Here is a 14765-nt window from a genome sequence, read left to right as displayed (position 1 = left end):
CTCCAGGCTCTGAGCCATCAGCCCAGAGCCTGACGCGGGGCTCGAACTCACAGACCGCGAGATCGTGACCTGGCTGAAGTCGGACGCTTAACCGACTGCGCCACCCAGGCGCCCCTAAATTTCATATTTAAAAACAAAAGAGGAATCTTTGGATGAGATTTGTGTATACATGGCGAATCACTAGGCCTATAGTTTTGTGGAATTGGAGGATGCTAAAACCATCAAGGGGGTAATACATTTTAGGAGCTGAGTGAAGAAAATAATTTGATATAGATTATGGTCCTTCAACCAGGAGAGGCTTTAAAGAGTTCTAGGGGTAAAATAATTTTACCTGGCATTTTATTAGACTTGACATGTTTGATTAAAGGAGTTATGATGGTGAAGTAATGTGGGTGAGATGATTATCAGAGTGAAAAAGGCTTACTGCCAACAAAATTTGAGGAAATTTTTCTGTGGCTAGAAAGCTGGACGACATAGGTCTACAACATGAGAGAATGGGGCTTCTTTAACCTCTCTGATCAAGGCAGGTATATCTCCAAATATTGACCTTAACAACAAGTCAGAGACCTCGCCTCAGAATTTAGGTTTTATTTTTCCAAAGGCAACAAGGAATTTGTAATAAGATTCAAATCTAATAAATTTCAACTCAGTAATTCCTAATTCATTTGTTTTGTGTCCTGTTTTGCATGATGCCTCACTAATTAAGCCAGATTTGGTGTTGTGCTTCCTGACAGCCATTATCTAACCAGGAACTAGCAGAAGGAAACCTACATTTGTTCAAACATGAAACCGAAAAGACTGGCTTCCATCTAAAGTAGTGGGTCTTAACAGTTTTTGACTGTGGCCCCCTAAGACAGACCAACAGACTCGATGGTCCATTTGTCCCCACTTTATGACTGTATAAGTACCATGTGGTCTGGATGATTCATAGTATTATTTTTAGAAAATCGTGTGTAATGTGAATCATATACTAGAAGGTAAAAGAGCAAGCAACCTAAAACAAACTAAAACCAAAAGTGATGAAATCTAATCATAGTTTATAATGAAAAGGAAACAGCAACCAAAAACTACAGATAACTTAAAACAAATCCTAATGACATTATCAATATAGCATTCCACCTGAAAATGGCAGGAACCTGAACTGTCTACATTTGTTCATGCTTGTATAGTAATAGCTCAATTACACCCTCAGCTGCATGGATACCAGGTTTCTTGGAGAAACAGTGAGTTAGAATATTCGGTAAACTCTATCAATACATTATTTAAGATTATTTAATTTGTAACTTTTTACAATTATATTGTAGGTTACTAGTAAGCAATATCCAGTCACAAGTGAAAATGAACGTCTGTGAAATGTGTTATTTGCCCATAAGAATCACTGCATCAAGCCTCAGCCAGTAGGAGCCCTTTGCCAAGGATTGCCTGTACTTGAAGAATCACTGCTCTGGTAAAATGGCCCAACAGGAAAGGCTTTTCACAGTCCAGGTTGTTCCTGTGCAGGGCTTTGCTAAAACTACTCTTTAAAAACATTTTTTTTAATGTTTATTCAATTTTGAGAGACAGAGACAGAGCGTGAGTGCGGGAAGGAAAGAGAGAGAGGGAGACACAGCATCCCAAGCAGGCTGCAGGCTCTGAGCTGTCAACGCCGAGCCTGATGAGGACCTTGAACCCAGGAGCTGTAAGATCATGACGTGAGCTGAAGTCGGACGCTTAACCGACCAAGCCACCCAGGTGCCCTAAACTACTCTTAATATGACATTAACACTCTATAAATAATCAAGTCATCCATAGGGAATCAAAGAAAACATACAAATGGGAATACAATAATGTTTATAATGTATATCAAACATGTCTGCATGCACCCTGGTGAAGAAAACATCATGTAACACTGTACTACGGCTGCTGTCCAAGTGAGTAAAGTAAAAATGCAGAAAAAGTGGTTGTTATAAACAACTGTTAGGTCAGAGATGGCTTTTTAGCCACCAAAATTTATTTGTTTCATTGATCCTGAAACAATGCAGCCAAGTCAGGTAGTGATTAGACAAACTAACCTTTATGAATACAGATAAATTTCATTATAAATGTTTATATCTTGACAATATAGCATAGTTTGCATCATTGTGATAATAGGTCTGTCTTCTCTAATAGATGGTAAGACACTTATGAGTAGAAATGGCGTTATTCACCTAAAAATGTGAAATTTGGAGCCACACTGCTTGAAGTCACATCTTAAATCTGCTACTTTCTAGCTGTGTGACTGTAAGTAAGGTAAAGTCTGTGTTTCAGTTCTGCAAAATAGATATAAAAATAGTAGCAACCTCACAAGGTCAATTTGAGGATTCAATGAGATAATGTGTATAAATTCTTAGGATAGGAACTGAGAAAGCAATCAATAAATGTTAGCCCTCATTAATAGCAGCATTTGCATTATTATTAGTTAATATATATTCTACAGTATTTAGATTGAGCTTTACACATGGTTGATACTACTAGAATTGCTGTAGAGTTTCTGCTAAATTATGTTATTTATTTTTTTGAGGGGCAATATAGAATGGTAAGAGGCACAGTGCTAATGTTCAAATTCCAGCTGTACCACTTGCTATTTATTTAATCCACGTGCCTCAGTTTCCTAATCTGTAAAATGAGAATAACACCAGCACCTTCCTCATAAGGCTGTTATGAAGATTAAATAAGTTAAGATTTATAAACTACTTAGAATAGTGTCTGTTTCATAATGTTAAGTTAAAAAAAGTCTTTTGACCGTTCTCCACCTCCTTCCTCCAGGAGTTCCACCAAAAATACCTTCACAAGTTGAAGAGGATGGATAAAAGTAATTATCAGAAGTAAAACAACAAATGAATGTTTGCTGTTATATCCTAAGACAAACCATATAAATGTTGGAATGTTATGAAAAGATTATCCAGATTTTTGAACACCTACTCTAAATCTATTTTAAATTAATCAGTTTATGAAAGTATACCTGCATGTTGTCTGGATCCATAATCAAATTTTACTTGTTCTGGCATGTCAGCATGTAGATTTAAAATAAATTATTATTTTGTTTATGGATTTAGTACAGCAGCTTTAATGTGAGAGCAAGTTGTCATATGTATATCTTATCAAGGAAAAAAAAGACCTGAATCTAATCATTCTTTATCTAAAGGGTTTTATTTTTATTTTTTTTCAATATATGAAATTTATTGTCAAATTGGTTTCCATACAACACCCAGTGCTCATCCCAAAAGGTGCCCTCCTCGATACCCATCACCCACCCTCCCCTCCCTCCCACCCCCATCAACCCTCAGTTCTCAGTTTTTTTTTGTTAATTTTTTTTTAATGTTTATTTATTTTTGAGACAGAGAGAGACAGAGCATGAACAGGGGAGGGGCAGAGAGAGAGGGAGACACAGAATCGGAAACAGGCTCCAGGCTCTGAGCCATCAGCCCAGAGCCTGACACAGGGCTCGAACTCACGGACCGCGAGATCGTGACCTGGCTGAAGTCGGACGTCTAACCGACTGAGCCACCCAGGCGCCCCTGTGTTCTCAGTTTTTAAGAGTCTCTTATGCTTTGGCTCTCTCCCCCTCTAACGTCTTTTTTTTTTTTTTTTCCTTCCCCTCCCCCATGGGTTTCTGTTAAGTTTCTCAGGATCCACATAAGAGTGAAAACATATGGTATCTGTCTTTCTCTGTATGGCTTATTTCACTTAGCATCACACTCTCCAGTTCCATCCACGTTGCTACAAAAGGCCATATTTCATTTTTTCTCATTGCCACGTAGTATTCCATTGTGTATATATACCACAATTTCTTTATCCATTCATCAGTTGATGGACATTTAGGCTCTTTCCATAATTTGGCTATTGTTGAGAGTGCTGCTATGAACATTGGGGTACAAGTGCCCCTATGCATCAGTACTCCTGTATCCCTTGGATAAATTCCTAGCAGTGCTATTGCTGGGTCATAGGGTAGGTCTATTTTTAATTTTCTGAGGAACCTCCACACTGCTTTCCAGAGCGGCTGCACCCATTTGCATTCCCACCTTATCACTACATTTCAATTTCTCTCTCTCCCTCTCTCTCCCTCTCCCACTCCCTCTGTCTCTGTCTCTCTGTCTCTCTCTCTCACACACACACACACACACACACACACACACACTGCTGTCTGGCTTTTCTTCCTGTGCTCTCAAGGTCAGATGAGGGCTTTGGTAGCTAACAACTCCTACATTTCAGACAGAGAATCAGTGAGTAGGTAAAATAAAATTACACTCTTTTCAAAAATACTGTAACATGCTTGGCAGAAAGGTATATTGCGACCTCCATAATGAGATGGTAGTGATGAATAAGAAGAACGAAAGCAGAATTTAGTAATGTGGACTAGATAAACATGACAGAGGATATTCAGAGTCCTAGGACTCTCCTCTGGCACACGGGACACTGAGCCTATGGTAATAAGTTCCTGGGAATTCCCATTATGCATACATTCCAACTGAAGTCCTGTTTGTGCTGAGCAGGGCTGGCCTAGGACATGGAGGTAGCTGTTTGCAGGCTGAGGACAACAATGGAGATATCCTGAGACAGGCAATGAAGTTATTGTCACATTTACTCATGCATTCATTTTTTCATCACATGCTTACTGAGCATTTATAAGTTACTATACCTATATTAGGTGTTGAAATATAATGCTGAACAAAATGGGAAAGCTATCCTTTTCTGTCATGCATGTGGACATGTCCTCCCTACTATGTACAAGGGAGAAACACACTTGGCAGACAATCACATAACTAGGCATATACTCACAAATCATAAAAAAAGGTTTTGAAGAAAATATAGAGAGTGCTAAGAGATTGTAATAGAAGAAGCTGATTTAGTTTAGGGTAGTAGTAATCGTGCAAAGCCTCTCTGTAATTTCACATTTAGATAGAAGTCAGCCAGGAGGGGAAAAAGGGGTAAAAACAGTTTCAGTATAGGGCACAGCATGTCAAAAAGTAGATGATCAGGGTGGTTAGAGCATAGTGAGTGATTTCCTTTTAAGTAAGTTTAAGAAAAATATATAAACTGGAATAACAAATATATGTAATTAATAAAAATCTGTGTATTTTACAATACCACAGATGTCTCAATCTTCTCTATTATGAAATAAACATTTCTGCTATAATTGCAAAGTGCAATGAGTCAAACAGTAAAACCAAACTGTATTTGCCTTGTTTTGTGTATTTTTATTGAGCTGCCTTCCAAAACAGACCACTGGGGATTATAATCTGGTTCTGCTTAGAGGGAACCCCGTCTTCCCTCTCCGCCACACACACACACACACACACACACACACACACACACACACACACCATTCTTTTCGTAAATTGTTTAAAGGGTATTTAAAATTGATATAATCCTGCCATTAAATTCAATTAAATTTTCTCTAAATTTGAACCCAGAGCACAGGGAGTTACTATATTACAACAGAGATAGCAGTCTATGAAACTCAGTACTCAGGTTTCATAGTCCACTTCCACTTCAGCCCCATTCCATTCAAAATGGCTGTGCTATCCAAATGAATAACTGTAAGAATGAAGATGAGTGGTTCATCATGAAGGTGATGAAATACTGATATTGATCTTCTGTTTTAGGACAATTTAACATAAGGAAAAATACTTTAATTTTTAAATAGGTGTGTATAAACAAAAACAACCAAGTATTCCTGCAAAATATAAAAAGCAATCATTTAAGTGTATGTTGTTTTGTCTCCAAGGTCCAGGCAATTTTAATTACAATCTTCCACAGTCTCAGCAATATATCATGCCAAATAACTACTTGTGCTTTATAACAGCAGTGCCTCTGTATGTTTTTTCTGAACTTAATAAAAAATAGGAACACAGAGCAAAAGAGAAATCTGGGTACAAATCAATCCAGGTACTGAAAATGTTATCAAAATCAACATATGAACGCACATGTTTCTTAAACTTTTTGAAAATTCATTCAATTAGTTGTTAAAGCATAAATTCATTTGTGTAAGGAATCCTACCATGCACAGAGAAGCAGGGTAGAGTGTGCAAAGATCACTGGAGTAGGTGATCTGGGTTCCAGTCCTTACGTTCACACTTTTTGCAACACAGTTTTGGGTAAATCATATAATCCTTCTGAGTTTGAGTTTTGTCATTTGCAAATGCGGTTGTTATGAGGTTTGAAAGACAATAAATGTGGAAGCTCCCTTGATAACTGTCCTCAAGGGAACTCAGAGCCTAGTGAAAACCTCACTAACAAATGTTTTCTCCTTTGAACGTTGGTTATAGGCATTTGAACATTGGTTAGGCATACATTTTGGGGCTAGCAATTATTTTAAAACAAGGAATAGAGTTAGAAAGTGTCAATACTTCTACTACGGGATTAGTGGGTCAGTGTTACAATGCAGGACTCCCCTGCTCCCCACCCCCTGACATAATTAACAATATTCCTTACATGCTGTCCCTCTGTCAAAAGTTAGTTGGGATAAATATCACCTGTCTTGGAAATACCTTCTTACAGACTCTGGACACATTAATAAAAGTAGGAGGCAAAAAGGAGACTGATTTCTTTCTTGGAATAATCTTCTAGAAGTGAAGTTACTAAACCTAGCTCTTGATAACATGTAACTAAATAATGCCCTTCAGAAAAGTGGTAACAGTTTATATTCCTCTACAATACTCAATACTCAGGGATATTCCTGATTACCAGTTTGATTCACTTTTTACTATATTCCATAAGGTAAAACCACAATCCACAACATTCATCTATTTTCTTCCCTCACAGTATACTACTATCCAGATGTGCACGACAGGATGGCACAGGGGGAGTGTTTAAAAGTGCCTTCAATGGCTTACTGCTGCTTTTAGGATAAATCCAACCTCTTCAATAGTTTACATGCTCAGGGTGAAGTGGCCTCTTCTTCCTTTTTGAGTCTCATCTCTCACTACCAACTTCCTTCTTGAATAGATCAGCTGTCTCTCATGTTTAGGATTTTTGACTGGAGCACTAGATTCTAGAGGGAGCCTGGTGTTCAGACAGCATTTCTGACAGTGAGAGCAAAAGTGGTCCCCTTCATGCAGCTAAGATTCAGACTGACTACGAATGTTTGTGGCAAATATAATCATTTGATTTGTCAGTCACTTAGGGGAGCAGGTTTTGAGACAGGCATTATTCTCTTAGAGGGGAAGATGCTTGGAGAGGGTACAGAATGAATACCTAGGAGTGCTAACTGCTCTCCTACTTCAACCCAAATAAATGAAGATATTTTTCTACACTCTAGTTTTATGAGAGAGCTATAGAATAAGAAGATGATTTAAAAGATTTGCTGAGAAAAGTAATTCAAGTATAAATGATTAAATCTTTCACACTTTATATACCTAGATGGTATACCTTCTACCATGTGGCAGATTAAAAATTTTTAATATTCTGATCACCAAGAAGAGTTGTTGAAATTACTTAAAAACTTGTAATCCATGTTTTTTAAGGGTTCCTAGTAAGAAGCTACAGTTACATTGGCACAACAAATTCCCTTTTAATGAAAATGGCATACAATGGGTTGATTTTGTTAACTGAATGTTCTGGCTAACAAGATTCTCAGTCTCCACAGTGCTACTGTCCTACTTTCTCATCATCTACCTAGCCTGGGTATAATGGCTTTGACTTTGGCCTCCTACCTCTTCATTAGTGCTATGCAACAGAGGGATACAACAAGCCACTCTCATCATTTCAGTCCCCAGTTCAAAATTCTTCAATAATTTATTTTTCACTGCAAGAAAGAGCCTAAGTACTTTATCTTGAAATTCCTGATCTAAGCCCTGCCTACTTCTCTAGGCCCATCTACTGTCCCCTCCTCATGTGCTTTCCCTCTGTTTTTAGTGAACTGGTAATTCTGAGCATCAGGAAGTCCCTGGAACATACCATATTCTAACACAAGAGAATGTGGTGCACCTCCATATACTTCTCCCCATACTACTGCTACTTATCTTTCACTCTTCACACAAACACTCCCCATTCTAAATCTTTTCTCACTTTCCCAGAAAGCTAAGGCTGCCCCCCTCCCCTAACCCTCCTACACTTCTTGTACCCACCCATTACAACAATCAATTTACATTGGAACTCTTGGTGTTTCTTTATCTCCATATAATAATGCGCTATCTATGTGTTCTCAGTTTTGCCTTGAGCACCATGCTCCAAGACTAATAGGTAAGAGATGCTCATTTTTATTTTTTTAGTTTTTGAAATTTTTAAATGTTTATTTATTTTTGAGAGAGAGAGACAGAGAGAGAGACAGAGAGAGAGAGAGAGAGAGAGGGAGACAGAGAGAGAGAGAGAGACAGAGAGAGAGAGAGAGAGAGAGCATGAGCAGGGTAGGGTCAGAGAGAGAGGGAGACACAGGATCCCAAGCAGGCTCCAGCCTATGTATGAGCTGTCAGCACAGAGCCTGACATGGGGCTCAAACCCACGAACCATGAGATCACAACCTGAGCTGAAGTCGGACTCAACTGACTGAGCCACCCAGGTGCCCCAAGAGATGCTCATTAAAAAATTTTTTTTTTAACATTTATTTATTTTTGAGGGACAGAGAGAGACAGAGCACAAGCAGGGGAGGGGCAGAGAGAGAGAGGGAGACACAGAATCGGAAGCAGGCTCCAGGCTCTGAGCTGTCAGCACAGAGCCCGATGTGGGGCACGAACCCATGAAATGCAAGATCATGACCTGAGCTGAAGTCGATGCTTTAACTGCCTGAGCCACCCAGGCACCCCGTGATGCTCATTTTTAAATGAAATCATGAATATATTAAAAATCCTATCTTTAATTTGAACTTGATAGCCATCCATTTACTACTTATTATTTTAGGTGATTAATCAACTAATTAATTATCATTCTCTGTCACTTTGAGCCTATGATTTCATTAAAAAATTGAACCTGGTACAACATATGAACTCACTGAACAGATGAACTAAAGAACAAATCAAGCCATCAAGGTTTTTTAAAAATTTTCTAAACTTAGGATCTTTTGTGGAAATCTGGCAAAGGGATAAAGATACAAAATCTGGAATTTACCCCCAAAGAGTCATTTGCCAGGCTCCCAATAAAAACTGTAGCACAGAGTCTTTGAAATTTTACTTACGTGGTATAGTGTGGTCTCCGGCACAGGCGTGCCCATGATGTCCTGTCTCAGTGCATCCATTTGCAAACTAGGTAGCAGTGAATAGTGAGTTGGGCTATTACTCTTATCACTCTTCTTTTTAGACTTCTTCCCTGTGTCCTTCTTGCTGTTTCTCTGAAACATGTATTCTTCTTGAGCAATTTTTTCATTGCTCATATATCGGAGTAGAGAGTTTTCTATATAAAAACAGATAAATACACCAATATAAATATGCAACTTTCCAAATTTACCATTCTCTCCTAATTGTGCTATTAGATGTCATTTCATAAATGTAACTGGATTATTTATAAAATACCTACGTAGTGAAAATATAGAGAACCTTAATTATTTGGGATCATAGGGCAATCAGAAATAGCCTATAGATTATTTCTCCAGATTTTATCTCTGGACCAACTACATGAGAATCACTGAAGCTTGAATCAGTAGTTCTGGGTGTGTGGCTCATACAATTTTTAACAAGTTCCCCCCAGTGGGATTCTGCTAAAATTGATGACAAACACTGACTTCTAACTGACTAGGTAGCATTTTTGGACAACTTAAGGCCCACATTCTGAATCAGGAAACTCAGTTCATAAAATCTATGCTTACACTGATAGCCAGCACTTAGAACTTCATAAGGCATTTTTCCCCCAAGATAGCACTATCATATGAACTCCCAAAACAGTGACTCAGAAAAAGTGTTTCTCTTTTTATTTTTTCTTGATTAATTCTATAAAACAAATGAAGTTAGAAACTAAAGTTTGGAAAATGGAATGAATACATAGATGTAAAGGAATCTGTCAATGTTCCTGTATTCACTAACATTTTCTGAAATGCTCACTCCATAAAACCAGTGTTGAATAGACTAATAAAGCAAATATTCGTGCTTGGTTATCCCTGTATGGCAAATTCTGTACAGTGGCTAGAAATAACAGGCAAATGGGTTCAATATTTATGAAGGAAGCTTAGTGAGCTGAGGTTCTATGAATACTTTTTTGCTTTGTTTTATTTTTTATCTACAACTTTATGGCTCTCTATTTCTGAAAGCAGAAGTAGCCTACCATATCCACAGTTGGTGAAATCCCACTTAGTAGTGAGACTTTCAGCGGCTCTCTTTACGGCTCACCTCAATAGCAGGACAAGTGAACATAAAAACTTACTTTTGGTAGATACTTCAAGTGTAGCCCACCCCCAAGTAAGAAGATAACCCTGAACAGCAAACAGAAGAGAAAAAAAAGCAAAGCATTTTTTTTCCATTTCTATATGGTTTTCATTAGAGTCACTGGCCCAGTTTCCATTAGCTTTACTCATGTATGTCAATGCTCATTTTAAGATTTTACTAATACAAAAGTAATGAGTTTGCATTGCGGACCAATGGGGACTGATTACAATCTCTTCCTATTCACTGAACTTAACTCTTTTATGCAGTTTCACACTTCTGACCTTGTTTTCCAAATAGTAACTTTCAAATAACAATCAGATATTTATTTTTTAACAGTGTTCTTATCTACCCTGAATCCCTTAAGAGACATTCAGAGAAGATATCTATTTAATACCATATCAAGATAGTTAAATGCTGGTCTGAGTTGGTTTGGGTGTATCATAAAGTCAATGACAGAATGAAGTTTTCCACTGAAGCCATAACATCCTATTTAAAGAACATTTAAATTTGCTTTTTGTTCCAACAACCCAGCCTACACTGAAATTCTAGAACACTTACCTCTTCTACTATCTCTCTTCATCTTATTTGGATCTTCATAGTCCCCCACCCAATTATATTCCACTGGCATAGATATAGGTCGTAGCTTGCCTAAACACAGAGAACAAAATTCACATCACATTGTTTTTCTTCCCCATGTCCGCTCAAACTTAACACTGATTTTTAGCTACAGTCTGCAAAACACACTCACCCATATGCAACGTTATGGTTGGCATTTGTGTAGATGAAAAATGTGTGTTTTGAGCCAGAAGGTGAAACTGCCTGTAGTAATTGGCCAGATGATAATGCAATCTTAAGGCATTCTTTTATAAATAATTAAGAATAGCCTAGGTTTACTTTCTTAGGAGCCCTTGACTTTAAGTGTATGGTCCTTTACAAAGAGTACATTCTTTTAGGGATTTTACTTCATCTTCTGTCTTGTTCTCCAATGCCCAAGTGCCTACATCTTGATAGCCAATCTCCAAGATACTAGCCCCTTGCGTTTAACCTGCCTGCAAGGACATTAATCCACTGTTTCATGTTGAAACACTACAATGCTAACTTCCCATCTTGTCTGCCCCCCAACTCCTGTCACAATACATTCTGGATATACCACCATGCTTCAGCAATATGGTTAGATTCCCTTTTATGGCCTATAGCTGGCTCTCTCCCCAAGCATCTCTTTTGCTATTGTGAACAAGTCTAGTTTCCAGATCCAAGTAATCACTGCTTTGGTCTATTCTGCTTCCCCTCTAGGTCTATATTCTTACTAAACAGCATTTTACTTTAAGCAAGCAGAACTCATGGCACAGACTTCAAGGATAACTTTTTGGTGAGGCTTCAGTGTATTATTTTTGACCAACTTGAAATTCCTGAAGCACAAAAGGGTCAAAGAAAATCATACAAAACTTTAAAAAGGATACCGAGCACAATGCCTGGCATAAAATAATTGCTAAATACACTTTAAATGAAAAGCAAAGACACACACAGGACTGGATCATAACAATGATTTTGATGATCATGACAACAGTACTAACTCATATATCAATACTAAGGTGCTTTTATAAGTATTAAATTGTTTAATCCTCATACTTATGAGAAATATATTATCCTTACCCTCATTTTACCAGATGAAGAAATTGAGACAAGTTATGTAACTGGTCCAAGGACACACAGTTGGGAAGTATGTACTGCCAGGGTTGAAACTTGTGCCATGATTCTTGGGGACTTCAATATTCACCCTCCAATACTCTGGTCACTGAGTTTCTCGAGGTTCTCTCCTTCTCCCTTTCCCGTAGTCATATGCTTAATCCTGTCCTCTCCCAAGGCTGTAATCTCTTCAAGTATCCCACTTTTCACTACCACCTTCTGCATTTCTAGTGCATCCCTACAGCACTCCAAGTCCAAATATCCTCCCCCTTAGTCTACTGATCTTCTCACCTTGCGACACCTCTGGGTCACTGTATATCCTCTTCATTTCCCTCCTTGCCCAGCTAAATTTCATGATCAATTACTATGATCAGTCTATGTATTTAAAAAAATTCCATTAGGAGACTTCTAATTCTGTTCCTACAGAAAATGTAACCTTATGGATTTATATTATGTACAATGAATGATAGAGTTTACGTAGTATATTTTGCTAAGCTCCTGGAAAATCTGAAAATGAACTAGATATGATAAAATTATAAATGAGCCAAAAAAATGTAGTGTTTATTTAATGGCTTCTTTTCAAAGTATGCAAATGAATTTATAGACAGTCATCTAAGATTCCAAAATTCTCATGGAGTAGATCTCTTTACAAAGGGAAAGCTTAGGGAGAGCTGATGCAGGTCGATATATTCTGTCCTTCCAGCGTGGTGTAAAGGTTTTAGGAAAGGTCTCCTTTGTCATGTCTATTCAACTGCTTGGCATATTCAGTTATCCAGATTTTCAATGTTCTGAATTCTGTGTTTTCAAAACTACAACTTATTTCTTCAGAATTTGGTTTTTAAAATAAACTCAATTTCATCATGTGCACTGAAACTGAAGCAGTTAACAAGTCTAACACTGTTTCTACATGTCACCAAGAACATCTTTCAGAATGTGAATAATGCAATAAATAAGCAGTTGTTTTATGTGCTCTATATCTTATTTGAAAGTAGTTTGATGCTTTTCAAAGAATTGATTGGTTGTTTAAAGTCAAATATATATGTACAAAAACAAGAAGAAACATACTTCACACAGAATATGAAATACATAATTGTATTTGTTATATTTTGGGTCATCTTTTGAGATTCTCAATAAGCTGAGTCATTGAGGTATGTAATTAAACCTTTGATATGTCTGGTTCTATTATTAACCACAGGAGAAATTTTGCAGAAGATTAAACACTTTTTGGTGATTTTTAAATAGGAGTATACTATATATTGCTAACATAAAATTGAGAAAAAGATATTGAATTAAATAAAAAATATCAAAATCTTAATTAAAATGTACTTTTGTAAGACATCAGGCTTTTGCTTTTACTGATTATAAAGCTATGAATTTAGCAATGCAAGTAAAAATAACCATTTTTAGAAGTATTAGTTAATAATTAAGAAATAATATTCTTATAACTATTGCTCCTTTTATAATTTTTTTTATTGTGCTGCAGTATTGAAACACACTTAATAAGAGAATGAGGTAACATTCTTACATAAATAGCAGTCCTTGGCAAATTGAAAAAGAGACAATAGCTTAAATTATTTCTAATTCCAAATACAGAGATCTTTGAGTGCAGCTTAGAAATGTTTGCTACTGCATGTATAGCAGTATTTTAATTTCACAAGACAGCAAAGTTCAAATGGAAAAACAACTTTATGGCTTGTTGCTGTAGTACTACTGGCTAAAAATAAAAGGGTACTATAAACATCATTGTTAGATTTAAATCAAATGTACACTATTATTAATATATGTATTTTAATACATACAAACCTAAAAGTATTTTTAAATAAAATAAAAGTAAAAATACTTGTAGGTTTGTATGGTTTGTAAAGGCTTATTAAACACATTTGACTCATTTATGTAACTATACATAAATTAATAATATCTCTAAAAATAATCTGAAAAATTTTAAGACATCTCTTTAGGTAATGACACTTACATTTACTAATTAATGATGAAAATTAATAATTATAGCCAAGAACATAGTAAAAAAAAAAAAGAGCCCATTTAAAAATTTTGCTGACCACTACCTCATAATTTTTTTACTCCTCTAAGCACAAAGCATTTATTAACTGTAGAGTACATTTGATACCCTATCATAAGCCTTGTGATATCTCTGTGCTAGTGTCACACAGTTAAACTACTTTCTTACTTGGCTTTCATATCTATTGCACATCTGGACCTTTTTAACTTGGATTTACAGACAGGTGAGAATTGTGCACTGTGTATCTGTATTCTAATAAATGTAGTAGAGTTGAAAAATCATTATTTTTAGATTTTGTTTGAATTTTATTCTGAAATTAAAGGTAAGCAGTCTTTTTTATTATGAACTATATTTAGCTGTAATTAAACACAAATAGAACACTAAATATAATTTTAAGAACACTGACAAGGATGAAGTACTTTATAATGATCTAAACTACTTGTTTTAAAATGGAATTGCTATGTTTTAATACTACTGTACAGAATTGCTTGAAAATAAACTTCTTCCTTAGATAATAAAGCATATTTAGTGCAGTTGCAAATGCCACAATGCCCTTTGGCAGAGCTAATTGCCCACTGTCCTGGGCTCCTTCCTAGTGCTTTTGGTACATCTGTATTATTATATATTATTAAACTGTATTATATATATCTGTCTGTTAGAGGTTTTTCTACTTTTTTTGCAGAAACTAGGTCTTAGGTATCTTTGTTATAAGTGCTCCTGGCAAATACTTTGACCCAGAGCAGGTATTGATT

The 14765-nt window shown here is 36.5% G+C and overlaps 1 protein-coding gene across 4 annotated transcripts in view; it reads right to left on the bottom strand.

Annotated features, from left to right (window-relative positions):
- The window catches only part of CNKSR2 (connector enhancer of kinase suppressor of Ras 2), a 306470-nt gene that overhangs the window by 81578 nt on the left and 210127 nt on the right, over nt 1-14765 (bottom strand). For 2 of the 4 annotated variants that reach the window (XM_047075991.1, XM_047075993.1), the window contains 2 exons: nt 10869-10958; nt 9131-9345 (listed from right to left, as the gene is read on the bottom strand). In XM_047075991.1, the coding sequence (XP_046931947.1) occupies nt 9131-9345; nt 10869-10958 (305 nt within the window). The remainder of the gene's footprint in view (nt 1-9130; nt 9346-10868; nt 10959-14765) is intronic. The other 2 variants (XM_047075992.1, XM_047075994.1) reach the window with 1 other exon arrangement.

Source organism: Lynx rufus, unplaced genomic scaffold (assembly GCF_022079265.1).
Source record: "Lynx rufus isolate CCGP_SWC_20201006 ecotype Redwood Valley unplaced genomic scaffold, mLynRuf1.p SCAF_14, whole genome shotgun sequence".
NCBI classification, from domain to species: domain Eukaryota; kingdom Metazoa; phylum Chordata; class Mammalia; order Carnivora; family Felidae; genus Lynx; species Lynx rufus.
This window is presented reverse-complemented; position numbering and strand designations above follow the sequence as displayed.